At 38.2% G+C, this 16,943-nt stretch overlaps 1 protein-coding gene across 1 annotated transcript in view; it reads left to right on the forward strand.

Annotated features, from left to right (window-relative positions):
• LOC126457961 (heparan sulfate glucosamine 3-O-sulfotransferase 6) overlaps positions 1-15,414 on the forward strand; it is a 148,636-nt gene extending 133,222 nt beyond the window's left edge. Inside the window, exons 6-7 of the mRNA XM_050094717.1 lie at positions 14,913-15,170; positions 15,309-15,414. Coding sequence (XP_049950674.1) covers positions 14,913-15,149 — 237 coding nt within the window. The 3' untranslated portion in view covers positions 15,150-15,170; positions 15,309-15,414. The remainder of the gene's footprint in view (positions 1-14,912; positions 15,171-15,308) is intronic.
• Positions 15,415-16,943: the final 1,529 nt, after the last annotated feature.

Below are 16,943 nucleotides of genomic sequence, written 5' to 3' on the forward strand. Positions count from 1 at the left end.
GTTGACATTGGGTGTACAGTTGTAGAACTTCTTGGGATGTTGTACCTTACCTAGTCTAGTTATTTCCCTTTGGTTGTGTCATTTTCTGTAATCTTAAACAGCTGGATTAACATTTGTTAAAGTATGCACTCTACACTGCAGTACATAGTTTTCAGTTGCTCCACAATACTGAAGCACAGTTTTAATTTTATGATGATAACATTGTAACAGTCAGGAGTCACTATATTTAAGTCAGATATGTGGGCTACACTCACTAACAATCAATCTTGCATTTCATTGGTGGCAGATTAGATCACATTGGCATGGGTATGATGCATACAGATACTTCTTCCACATACTAGTTCATATATACCTAATGTCCCCATAACATTCTGTTCTCACAGGCTGATTGCATGTTGCTGTCAATGGATTACTAGTACTGCACAATTTGACTGTCAGCCATTGACTTTGTACATTGCAACTCCATACTGACTGAATATTGTTCACATAATGAATGCTAACTTCCAAATTACCATGAATGACACAGAATTGTTTATCAAATAAACTATGGGCTCAAAGAAGTTCTCAAAGATATTGACATTTTGATAATCAACAGAGACAAATGGATGCTTGCAGTTTGGCTACCAGGCCTCAAGTGGCTGAAGCATTGTCCTGCACTACTATTTACAGTTTATCACAAGAATAAAACTAAAATTGATTATTATGTTTCTTGGTATTAACTTAAAGAGAGCAAAATTAGTGGACATGAAATTATGGGATGCATTCAATTTATAACATTTCCACGTTTTGTTCTCACAAACTAATCATGTGAAAATCGTGAAACTTGTGTCACTTCTTGATGTAATCTCACTGCAGCTGTTCACTTTCTTCACAATGTCAGTGCTTCTTTAGAAGTTTGGTTTGGCCACTGGAAAATTGCTGATGCAGAGTGGCATGGCTAGTGAATCTGTGACCACAGAGAGTGTCGTTCATCATTGAAAGCAGCCATAAGTTACTAGGAGTCAGGTCAGGTGGATTGGAAAATGGCATCCATGTCTTATCCATTGTCACAATTGATGAAAAGAAAGTCCCATTCATTCTTTGATCACATCTCATCATTGCCTGATAACATGCCTTATGTACAGCCTTATCATCATCCATTAACATTTGTAGCAATCACCTGGAGGACACTTTTCTTGTTTTCAGGTCTTCTTGCAGGATTGTGTGCGCATATCACAGGGGAATGTGTTCCACACTCATTCAGCAATGCTCCAAAATAACTTTCCCCACTCGCTCAATCATGTCGTCAGACAGGCTGGTGCAAGGTTGAGATTGTTATGCTTTATTGTCACATGACATTCTGCCTTCTTTGAACTGTTGCACACACATACACACCAATGACACTATCACCACGTCTTACTCAACTGGTGATGAATTTCAATCAGTGTCACACCATGAAAATGACATAAACGAATCATTGTGCACTGCTCTTCTAATGAAAAAATCCCCATTTTAGATAGGAAAAACAGTCCTCACTTTCGCTGCTGCCACGGAGTTGTGTGTGCTAATCAGTGTTGCCATTTTTGTCATGCATTCACAATGAGTGCACCTGCATTTTGAAACAAATTAAGTGTCTCTATCAGTTTCCAGTCCAGAAAAAAATTGCATTTGTTATACATTGAGAAAAGGAGCAAGTCTGTTTAACAGTGGGTTGCATAGTGGGAAAATTAATAAAATTATAAGCACTATATTGTAAAAACTTGTTTGCTTCAGTGGGGCCTGCCAAAAATGGCTAAAAATTGAATATTTTTTAAATTTAATAATTAGTAAACTAACAAGTTTTCCTTGCAAAGGTGGGCACATTTGTAATCAGGGCTACAAAACTATGAGACTGAATTTTGAAAATATTTACCAATTAAGAGTGCAGAACGGCCATCTGTTATGGATTGTGCGTAATTGTTATTACCTTTATTACAAAGTTACAGGAAGTTCCTAAAAAATTATGGAAATAGACATATAGTTTGATGTTTTTTTTAAAAAAATTCAGAAACAGTAATGTTTACATTTCATTAATCCTTTGCTATGAAAATGAAAATGTTTTATAGATTGTAATGATTTCCTTCTGAGTACATAGTAAACTTGTTTATGAGTGGCCGTCACCATGGCTTACTGAAATAGGTTATGCTGAGTGACAATGAAAATTTTTTGTTCTGTGCATGTCAGTTTGAAGGACAGGAATAATAATGGTTTCGAACCAAGTGAAGTCACAAGGTTCAAGGAATTTGTGTGTAAACTGTTGCAGTTTTTCTAACTGGGTGATATCACAAGATGTGAAGTTCACCTGTGTATCCATACTTGCTGATACACACTATGCTGACACCATTATAGTTTTGCCAGTATCCTTTATTTGTTTAGAAAAATTTTACCGAGAGCAAATTTTTATAGACCAATGAAAGTTTTGGTAATTTAGTGATATTATTTGTGCTCCGTGTTTTTATTTGTCTTTTTAGAATTCAAAAACACTGTTTATATAGTGTTAGCTGCTTAGGATTTTTTTACATTTGTTTTGCCAGAAATTCTAGGAATTAGTCATTTGTTTGTTCATTTTGTAACTGTTAACAGTTTCCATAAAGGCAAACCTGACACAAGTGGTAATCAATTGTCATTTTCTTATTTGCAGTTCTATTATTTATCTTGCAGTTACAAATTGGATGTTCATTGTTTAAGTGTTATAAAATAGTAACCCAAGTGGAAAAAGGTTCAACATTTGCAGTGTATTTTTCACTTCAGGCTTAATATTGAGGTGAAGACAACGAAAGCAGCTTGAAACATTTGTGTCAACTGTGGTGCAAGTGTAATTGGACAAATCACAATAGAAATGGATTTTCTCGTTTCAGCGAATATTGTGTGCTGTGAAAGATTTTCAATGTTCAGGAATTCTCATTAACTGATAGTGTGATGAATTGTGACCATTTAATCTTTGTTTGGCTTTTGCATTCAATATTGCTAGGTTCAGAAGTCAGATGTAAGAGTAATGCACACTCTATTACAAAGCAACAAAAATCAAAGGAGTGACTATTACTGCATTTTTGTTTGTACGCCATTAGTTCACTCATTTAGACTCGGTCTGACATATTGTTGCTGGTGATTATCTATGATGCCTTTGTATCTAGTTCATAAGAAGAAATTTAATGGCCCTAACAAAAGACTTCTTGAGCAAAGGCTGGTATGAACAGATAATATTTTGCATCTGGTGACACAAAAAGATCGTTGTATACTAGAGACTTCTACCCAGGGGTGTGTCCATCACAGGTGGCATTTATGGCAACAACTTTTGGTCGCATGTAAGAAAATGACCAACAAAACTCCATCAAGTATTGCTACTACATGATAACACACTCTGCCGATTTCACAAACAAAACTATTCAAAAGTTTATTTGGGAAGTCATCCCTCACGCATTTACTCTTGTAAACTTGTGCCCTCAAAATTTTACCTTTCACACACCTTAGTGAACAACTGTCAAGGAAAGTCCTTTCCAGGTGAAAATACACTTCAAACCAGCCTGACAACATCTTTAACTCTGAACGAGTATGTTTCCGCAAGCATAGATCCAACATACTACCTGAGCATTGTTAAGACTGTTTTAGATAATGTTACAGAATATAATGTTGATGATTCATTTCTCTCTTATGTTTAATGTTGTGTTCTGTAAACTAATGAAATACCACTGTTGAAATATACAGTGTACTAAGACAAACAAATCATAGCTTACAATGATAAACTTATGATGAAAGTTTATGTAATAAACATAAAGTTTCTGTAGTATGAATGTGCCTAAATTGGCATGACTTAGTAAGATAATACACTCTTTGGACTTTGAAATATTCCCTGTTTATGTGTTGTCATGTGCCATATTCAGTTAGTTTGGAAATAGGCATTTGGAGTGGAACCTTAAAAAAACCAAATTAATAAATTATTCAGTGCCACTAAAATTGTGTGTTCACAAAAGCCAAAAGTTACATTGGCCAAAGCACGAAAAGGTATTATCAAGTTTGCAGTACAGCCCTTACACTATAGGATACCAGAAGTAGCGAGAAGATTTAAGAGGGAGAAGTTTTCTTAAGATTCCCTTAATGATTTTTGAGCTGGCTGCATGCAGCTCTGTCGCAGAATAGGTAAAAAACTGGTCTCCATCAAGACTGGATCAAAGAGCCAACAAATCCTTGACTTTACAACCAAGTCTCATTACCTTAGAGCTAGTGAAGAACTGCAGCATCCTTCTCTCCCTTATTGCCGTAGTGGTGACTAGAAAAGATATATCACAATGTAAAATATGAAATTAGTTACAATTTCAGTGTGGAACAACCTTCCTGGACTGAGAAACATAAACTGATAACCTAATGTCACACCTTACATGAAAATCATCCAGGTTATTCAATGGAAATGTCAAGTAACCTGATGTCACACCTTAAGTGAAAAATCACAAAATATCAAGTGAATTTTGTAGGGTAATTCTGTGCCATCCAGCAAGTAATTCCATGGGCACAGAGTTGCCACCCATGGGCACAGAGTTGCCAAATGTATTCTGCATTGTTGCGAAGTTTCAGTGATGAAATGTGATTCCACAGCTGATGTGTTCCTCGAGAGGGCTGGATAGTGATACAGCTTGTGTCTCAAAGATGCGGCTGCCAAGGGCTGGAATACCTGAAGTAGAAGCTAAAGAATTTTATTCTGGTATCTGTAATTAGGGAGTAGGGTAAAGTTGTAAAGTTACTAATAATACTCACATGTACCAACATAAAACTAAACATAAATCAAAACTGTCCCATTTTATTATTATTATTATTATTAAGCATACTGATATCAGAACCTCATTCAGATGCAATTCATATTTTTGAAGCATTTCCAAAGGCTATTCTGTAAACCTTGTGAATAGGCAACATATTTTTCGATTGCTATGGATGTAGAAAAAGTTTTCTTCAAACACTGTCATTGGCATTATCCTACAAAAACGGAGGAATACAAGTGAAAAAACAACACAACATTGATTGCTAAATGTGAACACCCACAGAGAAAACGAAAACAGCAAATGTGTACATTGGTTCAATTCCAGCTTCTGCTAACATGACAGGAGGAGCAGATGTCATCAGAGCATGCAATGAGAAACACAAAATGCTGACAATAATATTGAGAATAAGTCATTCCAAGACAAAACTGTCATTCAGTGTCCAAATACTTCAAGGATGACATGTATCATGTACTTGTAATTTCTACAATACAACCACTACTTATGCTTTGTCAATAAAACCAAAAAGTGTGTATGTTGAACTTCTCAAATTGCAGTACCCAAGATATGGAGGAGCCAATATAATAGTATCTCCAAGGAGATAAGTGTGATGCTGATTTTCTTACAGCGCCTCACAGTCAGTGTAAAGTGTTATTAATTTAGTTCCTGATGGATTTATACAGATGATGACTCTAGACTTCCACAATATTCATATGATAATTGTCAAGGTGTAATGCAACTGCACAGATGGACAGGCAGTTTTAGAATTACATATGCCACGAAAAATTGCAGTTACAACCTACAAGTATGAGTTGAGTAAACTACAGTAGAAATACATATAGCAGCTATACATGAGCAATTTATTTTGTGTCAGTAACCCATTGTAAAAATTTCATGGATTTTGCATTTGAAATTTTTGAGAAACAAACACCCTGTAGTTGACATCCTTATATTTCTCCGTCAAAAACATTGTAAAAAGCACTATGTTCTCCGTGCTTTCATCCAACAGTCTGTTTCCATTCATGTGTTTCCACAGGTTGCAGATTTTTATTTAAGGACTTGTTGACATTGTGCTTTTCGGCAGAATGAGTTCTAAGCTATTTTACAAATTACTTACCTCCTACAACAGTCTGCATCTGGCACTAATTGCCAGCTGCCACAACACTGTACAAAATTCATGAAACAGTCAGCGCAGTTCAGAAATCATTCAGTAAGTCACTAGTAGATGGACTGAAAGTCAAATTAATGTTGCTTTACAAGTCATATTCAATGCAGTACTACTTAAGGTACTAGAGTGTTCTAGCAATTACACTTGGATGATTCTAATATGTATATTCTGGTAGCCTAAAGGACCCATTAGTGCAAAACAGTCAGGAACTGGATTAAGATCAAACTCCAAGAACTGCAGTAAATGCATAGAGACTCTGCCCATCCCTCAGTTTGGTTAGTGTTTTATTTTTATTTTAGATTCTCTGTGTCTTAACACACCGCAGATAGCAAATGTCATTCATAATGCATGTTTTGCTTTTCTTGACAAAGCATCAGGAGCAATTGTATACCAAACATTGTGAGTAGATGATACTAACTACTGTATGATCAGAATGGTACATGTTCTCAATGAATGAGGTGGTGTTGCCCTTTCTGACTGCTTTGAATGACATTAGTGGTGGCACACTCAATCTGCTTGTGGATGACCTAAGTAAAGATAGTATCAAGATGTTGCCACTCCTATGAACAACAATTATAATTAAGCTTTGGCTATGTCATCCTGCTTAGTAAGCTAACATACACTGTACACTGATGTGCAAATAGGAACATCTACCCTGCTACACCACCTTACGTTTTCCTCAGGAACAAACAGAGAATGGAACCAAAAACTTCTGACACCTGAAGGGAAACAAACACCTATCAACCTGCTCAATTAACATTTGAAGCACCTGTATCATGAGCTTCCAGCGGGCACATATGCTGCTCAAGATAGTAAGTTACACTGTACTTCTTCAGTAATGGGAAAAAAGTGATGACAACCTAGTAAAGCTGGAAATCATTTTTTGCCCAACGTGAATTGAAGATAAGCTACGGAGTAGTATCAAGACCTATTGCTTTTCAAATGATGTCACCGTTTTTCTTGTTTTATTGTTAGAGAGTGTGATACAATGTCGAATGACAGTTATTTTCACCACAAACATTAATGATTTCTCCTCCATTGCCATTTAATGGTTGTTTTGATACTGTTGATTCAATGTATGCACTGTTGTTATGAATGTTTACATGTAAGCTCCTATCTACAAAAGCAACATTTGGTTATAACGGTGCACTGTGTATCACTTCTGGCAAATTGACTTGACTTGTTATTGCTATCATCTGACTTTCTGGGAAGTGTAGATTTGGATTTCTAGAGCATCTACAGGCTTAAAAATGAACAAATAAAGATCTGTATATTGACTCTGTAATGACACCAACTGTTATTAATTTTTGAGAAATTGGAAATAACAATTTATGATGAAATACTGTGATACAATAGATTGTCCTGTGTAGTAGCTCAGATCCCTATGTTCAAACCTTAGCTGCATTTTTCATGAAATAAGTAATTACTATTATTAATAATGTGCATCTGGTAGGAGAGCAGATGGCTTCAGGTAACCTGTGGGCAATGGTCACTATAGTGTGAGAAAACTCACAAGTATAAACTGTTCTGGTCTCGATGCAGCCACGAGCTCTTTCATGGAAGGCTTTGCTATTATTGGGGGGGGGGGGGGGGGGGGGGTCAGAAAGAGAAGCAAATTGTCTTTCAGGTCCCATCAGACTATTACCTTTAGTAGGCAGCTGAAATATTGTTAATAAAGTAAAGGAATAAGTGGACTCCAACTTGTGACTTCGTGTTTACATTGTATGCTCCTTACTACTAGATCACGAGCAGATAAAATACTCTTAACTGCAGTATCCTTACCCTGAGGAGTGGTCAAAGACACCTTTCAAAGAATAACTTTATCAACAAAATGAAAATCAATTATAATATCTTTGGGTGAATATCCACACAACCAAATACAACAGAATGTCTCTCCCCTGCTAGTACTGCTGACTTATAGTGCTGAGACTGAACTGCTGGTGCAGTCAGATGGAACTGCTGGTACTGCTGACTTGAGGCATGGAGCGTAACTGCGTTAGCAAGGTCCATTGGTGGCCTAAATAGTCAGGAGCTGATGTATATTCACATGGTGCTGTAAGGGTGTATAACTTGGCACAGTAAAATAGTACCTTGCCGACAACATTCTCTGCTGTTACAGGCATGCTGCCTATTTGTGAGGTGTCCTGTGCTGTGGAGGTGATGTGTAACTCTGTGGTAAACAGCCCAGACCAAACACAGAAATAACTGTGTTGATAAAGCCATTTACCCACAACCTCCTGGCAGGACGGCTGTCCACACAGCCTGCCTGGAGTATGGAGGAATCAAGTGCCAGGCGGATACAACATCCCTCCCCTTGCTATCTCAAAGATGCACCATATACATGGGGGGAGGCAGCTTATTGCCAGTGCTGAGAGTCCAGGGAACTGGAAAAATACAGTGGCAGAATCTTGCATTCCACGTGCATTGAACTACACAAAATGCATTGAACTACACAAAAAAACTGTGCGTATATAAGAACATTGGAAGTACATAATCATTGTATTAGAATGCAGGAGGCAACTAACAAGAGTGCTGAGCATGGGGTGTAGGACCCATGATTTTGGATACAAAAGTTTAGTACAGAAACTTTGCAAAAGCTCTGTGTCAGGCTCACAAAACTACAGAAGTGAACCACTAAGTAGCACTAATAAATGAACCCAACAAAACAAGCTTGCCATATCCTTGGCGGTGGATGGCAATGGGCCTCCACTGCAAACAGTGATGGTGAAGGGCATGGTGTTGGCGAGGCTTGTGGAGATACTTCCAAGAAGGCGCATTCCAACACACAGCAGAACATACGACTTGATCAATAGTGCCAGTGCGAATGTTGAGACTGATAGGTGGTCTGGCAACAACAACAGGAGTGGCTGTATGGGTGACTGTGGCAATGCTAATGGGAACAACTGGACCAGCTGCAAGCATGGCAGCTGGCGGCCGCAGTGGCGAGAGGATTGGCCACCACAGGACTTGCATTAGAACGCACCAACAAGGCAGCTGGTGTTGGTATCAAAAGGGCTGGCAGTGTCAGGAAAGCCAGCCAGAACAGCAGCGACAGTGATAAGACTGAAGAATAGACGGACAATGTCGCAGACAGGCCTGGCAATGACTTTAGAGCCAGCTGGGACAGGACAGGTGACAGAAATGGCATAAGAGTCAGCTGGGTGGGTTGGGTTGTTGTGGGGGAGGAGACCAGACAGCGAGGTCATCCATCTCATCAGATTAGGGAAGGACGGGGAAGGAAGTCGGCTGTGCCCTTACAAAGGAGCAATCCCGGCATTTGCCTGGAGCGATTTAGGGAAATCACAGAAAACCTAAATCAGGATGGCCGGATGTGAGGTTGAATCGTTGTCCTCCCGAATGCAGTCAGCTGGGACAGGGCCTGTGACTGATGGAGAAACAACAGGACTGACTTCATCACAGACTTGGCAATGATTGCAGTGCCAGCCAGGATGGCGATGGTAGGACAGACAAGATGGCTGGTAGTGGCATCAACAAGACAGTCGATTACATGAGGGCTGGTCAGGACAGGGCCAGCAATCTACGAACTTGACAACAGGACCAAGGTCATCACAGACATGTGGCGACAATGGGAGGGCTGGCAAGGATAGGGCCAGTGACATCTGGACCCCTGACAGTGCTGATGTTCTCGCAGACAGGTTTGGCAACAACACTACGGCAGCCAAAACCAGGATGACTGCAACAGTGGTGACACTGGGTGGAGGGCCAGCCATTACAGGGTTGTTCCGATGATCTCAGCAGTTTGGTTTCATAGTAACTTACCACTATCATATCAGGCTGGGCGCTGACAGGATCAGTGCTGATGGCAAGAGATGCAGTGTCCGATGCTGTCATAGGCAAGGGCTGGGTCCAAAGTGGCAGCACTGCCACTGTACAACTCTTAAGGGTAAGACACTGAGTACCGCAAGGCATGACAACAAAATTGTAAACAACTGGACTGGAGGGTCCCAGCTTGCCACACACACAAAACTCAGATGCCCTGTCTGGACTGTGTTCATGAACAAGCTCACTCGAACACTGCAAAAAAGACTGTCTAACATTAACTAAGGCTGTGCCATGCACATTGCTTGGCTGGTGGCGACTGACACAATGCAAATGTACATTTAACTCTTCCATCAGCAAATCATAGTCTTAAGTTCTCTGGATGCAACTCGAAGGGAAAAACTGACAGTTCAAATGAAAAATTTCCACACCTGCACGGGCAAGAAAGTGAGCACAACATTGTGTACCTCTGATGCCATAGGCCAGAGAATGCAACTCTAACTATTGACAGTACAGTCCCAGTCCTCTTTCTGAACATCAAACACACCACAAAGTGGCGCAAATGCAAGTGTGGCATGCCAAGATGCGGCTGTAGCAGTCAAAACCTCAGTGGCTTCACTTATGTCCTGTAACAGCTCCTGAATTTGCTGCAAGCAAATGACTTGAGACAATAGCAGCTCCAATTATGAGACACACATTATGATACACTTGAACCTGTAAATGGTGCATGCAAACACTGCTAGTGCAAAAGAAGGATTAACTTTTCATACTGAAAATAAAGTAGAAGAGTAGCGGGAATGAGAAGTCACACTAGTACACATATTTTCAAGCTGCCAGAACTGTGCATAAAAGTCAACAACTTTTAAGAAACGTGCTGCATAAGTGGGAAACCATAATAAGGTTTAAAACTTGTGAGTGCAAAGAACACTGCCCTCTTGACAGGGAGAACAGAACAAGCTTTGCTAACAAGGAATGACAGATATAGAACAACATTTCACCTCATTGCCATTACAGTATCCTAGTCCTGAGAAGTAATCAAAGACACTTTTAAAAGAATAACTTTATTAACAAAACAAAACTTGATTATAATGTCCTCGGATGAATATCCACACAAGCACTTAAAACAGAATGTCTCTCCTGTGATGTTGTCTGTGATGTGCCTACACGACAAACCATAGAGCAGTAGTAGGTGTTGGCATGATGGCCTGGCATGTTACTGCGCCAGTTCTGCCAGTGTACGACAGCTGACATACTGGTGGTGAAGACCACTACAAATTGGACCAGGTCTGCTGACATGGAGCAGTGAGATAAAACTGATGGTACAGGTACTGCCAACTTGTAACTTTGAGACCGAACTCCTGACACGGCTGGACAGAACTGTTGGTACTGTCGACTTGAGGCGCAGGGCGAGGCACAGGGCATTACTGTCTTAGCACAGTCCAGTGGTGGCCTGAATAGTCTGGAGCAGGTGGCTCTTCACATGGTGGTGTGAGGGCATGTGACCTGGCATTGCAAAATAATACCCTACTGACAGCACTCTGTGCTGTGACAGGCACACTGCCTATCAGCAAAGTTGGTGCCCCCAGACACTGTGGAAGCAACATGTAATGCCATGGTAAACAGCCCAGGCATACAAGGCAATATCTGTGTGTTAATAGAAGCCATGTAGCCACATTCTCCTGGCAAGGCAACTGCCCACATCGCCTGCCTGATGTGGGGAGGGATCGACTGCCAGGTGGATACAACAGTAACAGCTCAAGTGGAAGACATTATTACATCGAGGCACTTCTGCATCCTACAGTATTGTGAGCTCGTGCAGATGGCCAGACTTAGAGTTCTGATGGTCTGTCAGTTTTATTGGCCTCTTACAATAATGACTCAGATTTAGTCTCTGTACCAGCCAGGTGTTATGTTGAAGTATGTACATCACCTTATGGGACACTGGATTTGGATTCTGGTATTGACTTCTAATCCCTGTGTGGCCAGAAATATTTAATTTTACTATGATTTACTTAAATTGTTTAATCAGAAACTGTAATAGGTCCTTTTAAAAATACATACCCATTTCTTTCCCCATTCCTGTCCAGTCTGAGCTCATGCTCCATCTATCGTCCTTCCTTTCCAGCTTTGCCCTTTAATGTTTTCTCAGCTATTTACTTTCAATTTAACATTTGTTAAATCAAATTATACTTGTGCTCATTATAAGTCACAGTTCATTATAGTTTCCCCTCAAGGGAATTAGACTAAAGCTGTTGTGCTTGATTGTAGAGTGTTCGTAGAAAAAGGCCTTAGCAAATATCTGGTTAATAATTTTTTTTCCATTTTCTGTTGCAGGAGATTTCGTAATTGCCTTTAGTTGTTTTTCAGCAGTCATTTTCACTTGAAACTGAGTTGTCCAAATAGAAAAATACTGTGAATCGACGACATTCTATCAGAGATCTTTTTGGAATGTAAATTATGCATAGTGACCAGCTTTAATAAAGCAGCTGTTGATAACTTTTGCAAAAAAATAACTTCTAGTTTATGTATTTTAAGGAGATTATCACCATACCTTAATTCTGAAACTCTAAGGGCTGGTTTTCTTTTATTATTTTTTTTATTGATGTATCCATTTCTGTCTTGTGGAATAGTACTATGGCATGAGACTTCCTCCAGAAGAGAGCCTTGAGGATCGTATCACAAGCGTATCCTGGAAAATGATGTAAATGCTTATTTACTAATTTCAATATTCTCGCATTTTATGTTGTATGTACGTGTGTGTGTGTCATATAAAATCATAAAGCATTATGTTAGTGAATGAAGACACTAATGCCAGTAATTGGAACAGGCAAATTCATAACCATGGTACAAGTCATAAAACAGATTTCTGCGTGGTTAACAAGAGATTAACGTTAACAGCAACAAACCCTTATTTCAAAATAGCTGTTTTTCACAATTTGCTACTGCACGATCTTAAGATGTTTACTAGAGATACTTGTAAAAAGCAAATGAAGCAGTGGCTTATCTATAAATGGCCACATAACTTGTAGCATGAATAGTAATATAAGCAACTATCGCATCCAAGTAAAAAGTGCAGTACTGAATTACACATAAAATCAACTATTCACTATGGAGAGAATTAGTATCTTACTGAATGAATGAAATAATTGTATACTAGTGCAAAAAAAATTGCGTGTACAAATTTTTTGTGCAATTCAAGACTTTTAATTGTTGCTGAAATGCTTTGCCATGACTCATAGTTCTACCTTAACAGCCCATATACAGCATCACAATAGTGCATATAACTTAACTGATTTGTAGAATTTTATAAATTATCTTCCAATTTGTAATACATCCTGAAAATGGATAACACATTGATTACAATCAGTTAGCTATATTATGTACCACAAAATTCAATTCTTATAATTTTATAAATTCTTTTCCCTGTAATATTGTACACTATGTCGGCAATGGAAAACTATTACAGCCTTTGTGAGAAATGCCTGTAAATCATATTTTGAAGTTCTCAAGAGTGACCAAGACTCAAAATGGGCTTGCATATTGCTTTTCATAATGTTGTGAGAAAATACTTTGAATTGGAGAAAAGAAATTTCCAGATCCCATGGTTTGGCAAGAACACAATGGCCATGCATGTTACTTATTTTTGCCTTGTCAGTACAAAAAATATTGGCAGCCTATCCAGCAATCCATCTCTTAGACCATTTGCAGTATGTCCTGTCCCACAGTCTGAATCACTCTTAGATGGAGTTTTGAATGATCATGCTTGCTCAAAGTATAGTGGGAGAGACTGTGAGAGCTGTGATAAGTTGATGGTTCGATGAACTCTGTGCCAGGCACTTAATTGTAAATTGTAGAATTATCATGTAGATGTAGACATAGAAGTTGTAAGGCACAATGGGAATGCTTTTGAAGACCTTTCATCTGATGGCAATCTCTCACTGCCCATCACCTTTATTGAATGGTTTGTTAGTGTTTGATCTGAGTCTCTTCAAGAAAACCTTGAGTTGGCAAAAAAAAAGTTTGCTTCACAGCTCTTACTTTATTTTGTATTTCTGGAAGTGAGAGAAGATTCAGTGTATTAAGACTTTTTTTCATAAGAAAAGTACTTTGTTTATCTCCATGGCATTCAAGGTATTCTCAACAAACTAGGAGGTGGTATCCTCCAACAACAGTCCAGTAAATGGCAACACTTTCCAGACAGCTGCAACTGCAGTCTTAAATGCATTCTTTTACATATGTTAGCAATAAAGACTGTCAAACAGTATTTTGAAAAATTACCACTGTGGGAAAATCTTTTAAACTGTACTGTAAACAAATAAAATCTTGCGAAGAAAAATGAATTTCATACCTGGAATCAGTACTCCAGAACTACTTCAGAATATCTGATGGTACATATGCAACAAAACTTTGGTCGACTAGTACAGCATATCATAAATCTATTCCCATAACTCACTCTCTCAGTTGAACTAAAAGAACTTATGTATGCATTGGTTTCCTCTTGTTATCAGACTTATGAGTCTGTTAATCTTCTCACTTAACTGCAGCCACATACCTCTTTCTTCTACCTCATTCCAGAAGTAGACAAATGTGATATGTTGGCTGCCTTATTGCTACTGACTGTACCTACAAGTTACTCACTGAATACATATCTACTCTTGACAGATCAGTCCTACAAGATCTTCCATCCTGTAGATAAAACACCAACCACTTCTTTGCCCAACCAAGTTCTTTCCCCTCTCTTCCAGGCCAGCATAATATTTACCATAGCTTTGACCAATTTCATTTGTCCACACTATATTTACAAAGATGGACAGCTCTCTCCTAAGTACAGTTCTTTGTAAATCATCAAGCAATAATTTTCCTGTATTTCTGAGTGTGGACTTAGTCCACACAAGAACAAAGAACTGGCTGTGGCAAAGTTATTTCCTGTTACTTCTAAAGGGAAATATAGGCACATTTGCCCAACTGGAACTCTTATTAGTGTAATTCTGTCATCAGTAAATTCAATTAATAAACTAGTCCAAACAGAATAATTTATCCTGTTCACCTCATTAATAAAGCTGCATTTGCCAAGACACACATTTGCTTTGATGTATTATGTTACTGTGAAAATATGTTGTCATTCTGTGAATAAATAATACTAAAAAGTTACTCAGCAGACAAATGTTTACTGATTAGATTATAACTACCTTTTTCAGGATTTCTTGTCTTTGAAGAGAGTAGTTACAGAGAAACATTTCTATTTCAATTCAACAAAAGGTTTTCCCTGCCTCATGAAATCTGAGGGTCATTCTACCCCACATTGTCTTGGTAAAACAAAGGGACGAAATCACCCTTATATTAATCCGGCTGCTATTCAACGTCTTCGGGAGTTTTACCGACCATTCAATGCTCGTTTCTATCAGCTAACTGGCATTAACTTTGGATGGCCATGATGTAGTCTACTGTTGGCGGAAGTGAGTAAGAAATGTTTTCACATTGCTCTGGAATTTTAAGTAGTACAAAAATTAATGATAAGCTATAAAAGAATTCATATTTTCTTACCATATATTATTTTCTCTCAGACTGCACTGTTTGTATGCTTTATTCTGCAGGAAAACTCATTCTGAGATGGTCAGGTAGCTTTAAAGCAGTGCAGCAGTTGTCTGCAAGTTCAGTAACAGTCATATCTGCAGCAGTGCAAAAGAGATTCCATCAAATGCAAGTATATATTCTTTCAAAAAGTTTTTAATGTGTTGGAGACTGTGTTTATGGTAGAATTTAAATGATATTTTAAAGAATTTACCTTTTTATTTTCATCAAGCTTGGAGTTCATTTTAATGTAAAACTTTCTACGTTTTTTCTTCCTCTCTAAAATATGCTTCATGTCAACAAGTTTTTCACAATTCATGAAGTTTAGTAGTATGAAAGTCATCTCTTATCTTTTCTCATTCTGTTCATCTCATGGGCAAAAAACATTTGTTTCTGTAATCACTGACATTTAAATTGATAGTAGTAGTGTCAATTACATGTTAAATAGAACAGTATTGACTTTTATTTACCAAAGAACAAATTCTATGCAGTAGGTCAGTGAATAGAGAGCATAATACGATAAGAGTCAAATAAAAATAAAATGTAGCCAATAGAGAAGGAAAGACCAAAAGTGTTTGAAATAGTAGAGTGGATGTTGTTAAGTCAGAGACAGAGAAAGTAGTACTGGCATTACAAGTATAAATGTGACATGGAGAGACAATAGCAGAGAAAGGGAATACCAAAGAGAAATGCACTGAAAGAAGGAACAGTAAAATAAACAAAAGACAATGACAGACAGAGAAATGTAAAAGAAAAATATATGACTGTGCTGGTGGAGAGAGAGAGGAGAAGGAGTGAAAAGTAAGAAGAATGTTAACTTGAAAGCAGATGGGTTGTAGAAACCAAGAACAAGCCATAGAACAACTTCCCACAAATGGACTAGAAAATAAAAGTTGCTTGCTTGATGGACAGGCATCACACTACAGCTTTGTTCTTCTTCTTCTTCTTCTTCTTCTGCTTTTACGGCCTCATTGGACCACTTCAGTCAATCATTTCTGGTCCTCTTCTTTGGTATTTTCCCCTTCCGAGTGGCCCAGTATCTCTTCATTCTTTCCGATGCTTTTCGTCGTTCCTCATCTGTAAATACCCTTTTCATTGTATGTCGTTTGTCAATTTTTGGTTTAAATCTTATTTCTGTGTCCCTCAACTTCTTTAAATTTGGCGTTTTGTTCTGCAAATCATCCAGAGTTATTTCCAGTTCTTCCATATCCTCTCTTATTTCCTTAAGCCATCCTCCTTGTTGTTTCAAATTCCAGAGTTTCTCAATAATTTTCCTTGATAATCTGGTTTCTGGTGTCCTCAGAATGTGACCACAAAAAGAGATCCTTTTCTTTCGTATAGTATCGGTGATGGGCTCCAGTTCTCTGTATACCACTTCATTTGGAACTATCCGCCATTGCCCAGCTTTTTGATATTTCTTATTTATGCATGTTCTAGCAATTCTTCTCTCTACTTTTAAAATTTTGTCAATTCTGTTTTTCTGGGTGACTTTAAAAAGAGTTTCACTTCCGTATGTAACCTCTGGTTGAACCACCGTCTTGTAATGTTTTAATTTTGTTTTAATTGATAGACATTTTTTATTGTACGTAGACCATGTTAGTTTTTGAGCTTTTATCATTTTATTAGTTCTTGCTCGCCATGCAGGTTTCTCGTCCAAT

This window comes from Schistocerca serialis, chromosome 2, assembly GCF_023864345.2.
Source record: "Schistocerca serialis cubense isolate TAMUIC-IGC-003099 chromosome 2, iqSchSeri2.2, whole genome shotgun sequence".
In the NCBI taxonomy this organism is placed as follows: Eukaryota; Metazoa; Arthropoda; class Insecta; order Orthoptera; family Acrididae; genus Schistocerca; species Schistocerca serialis.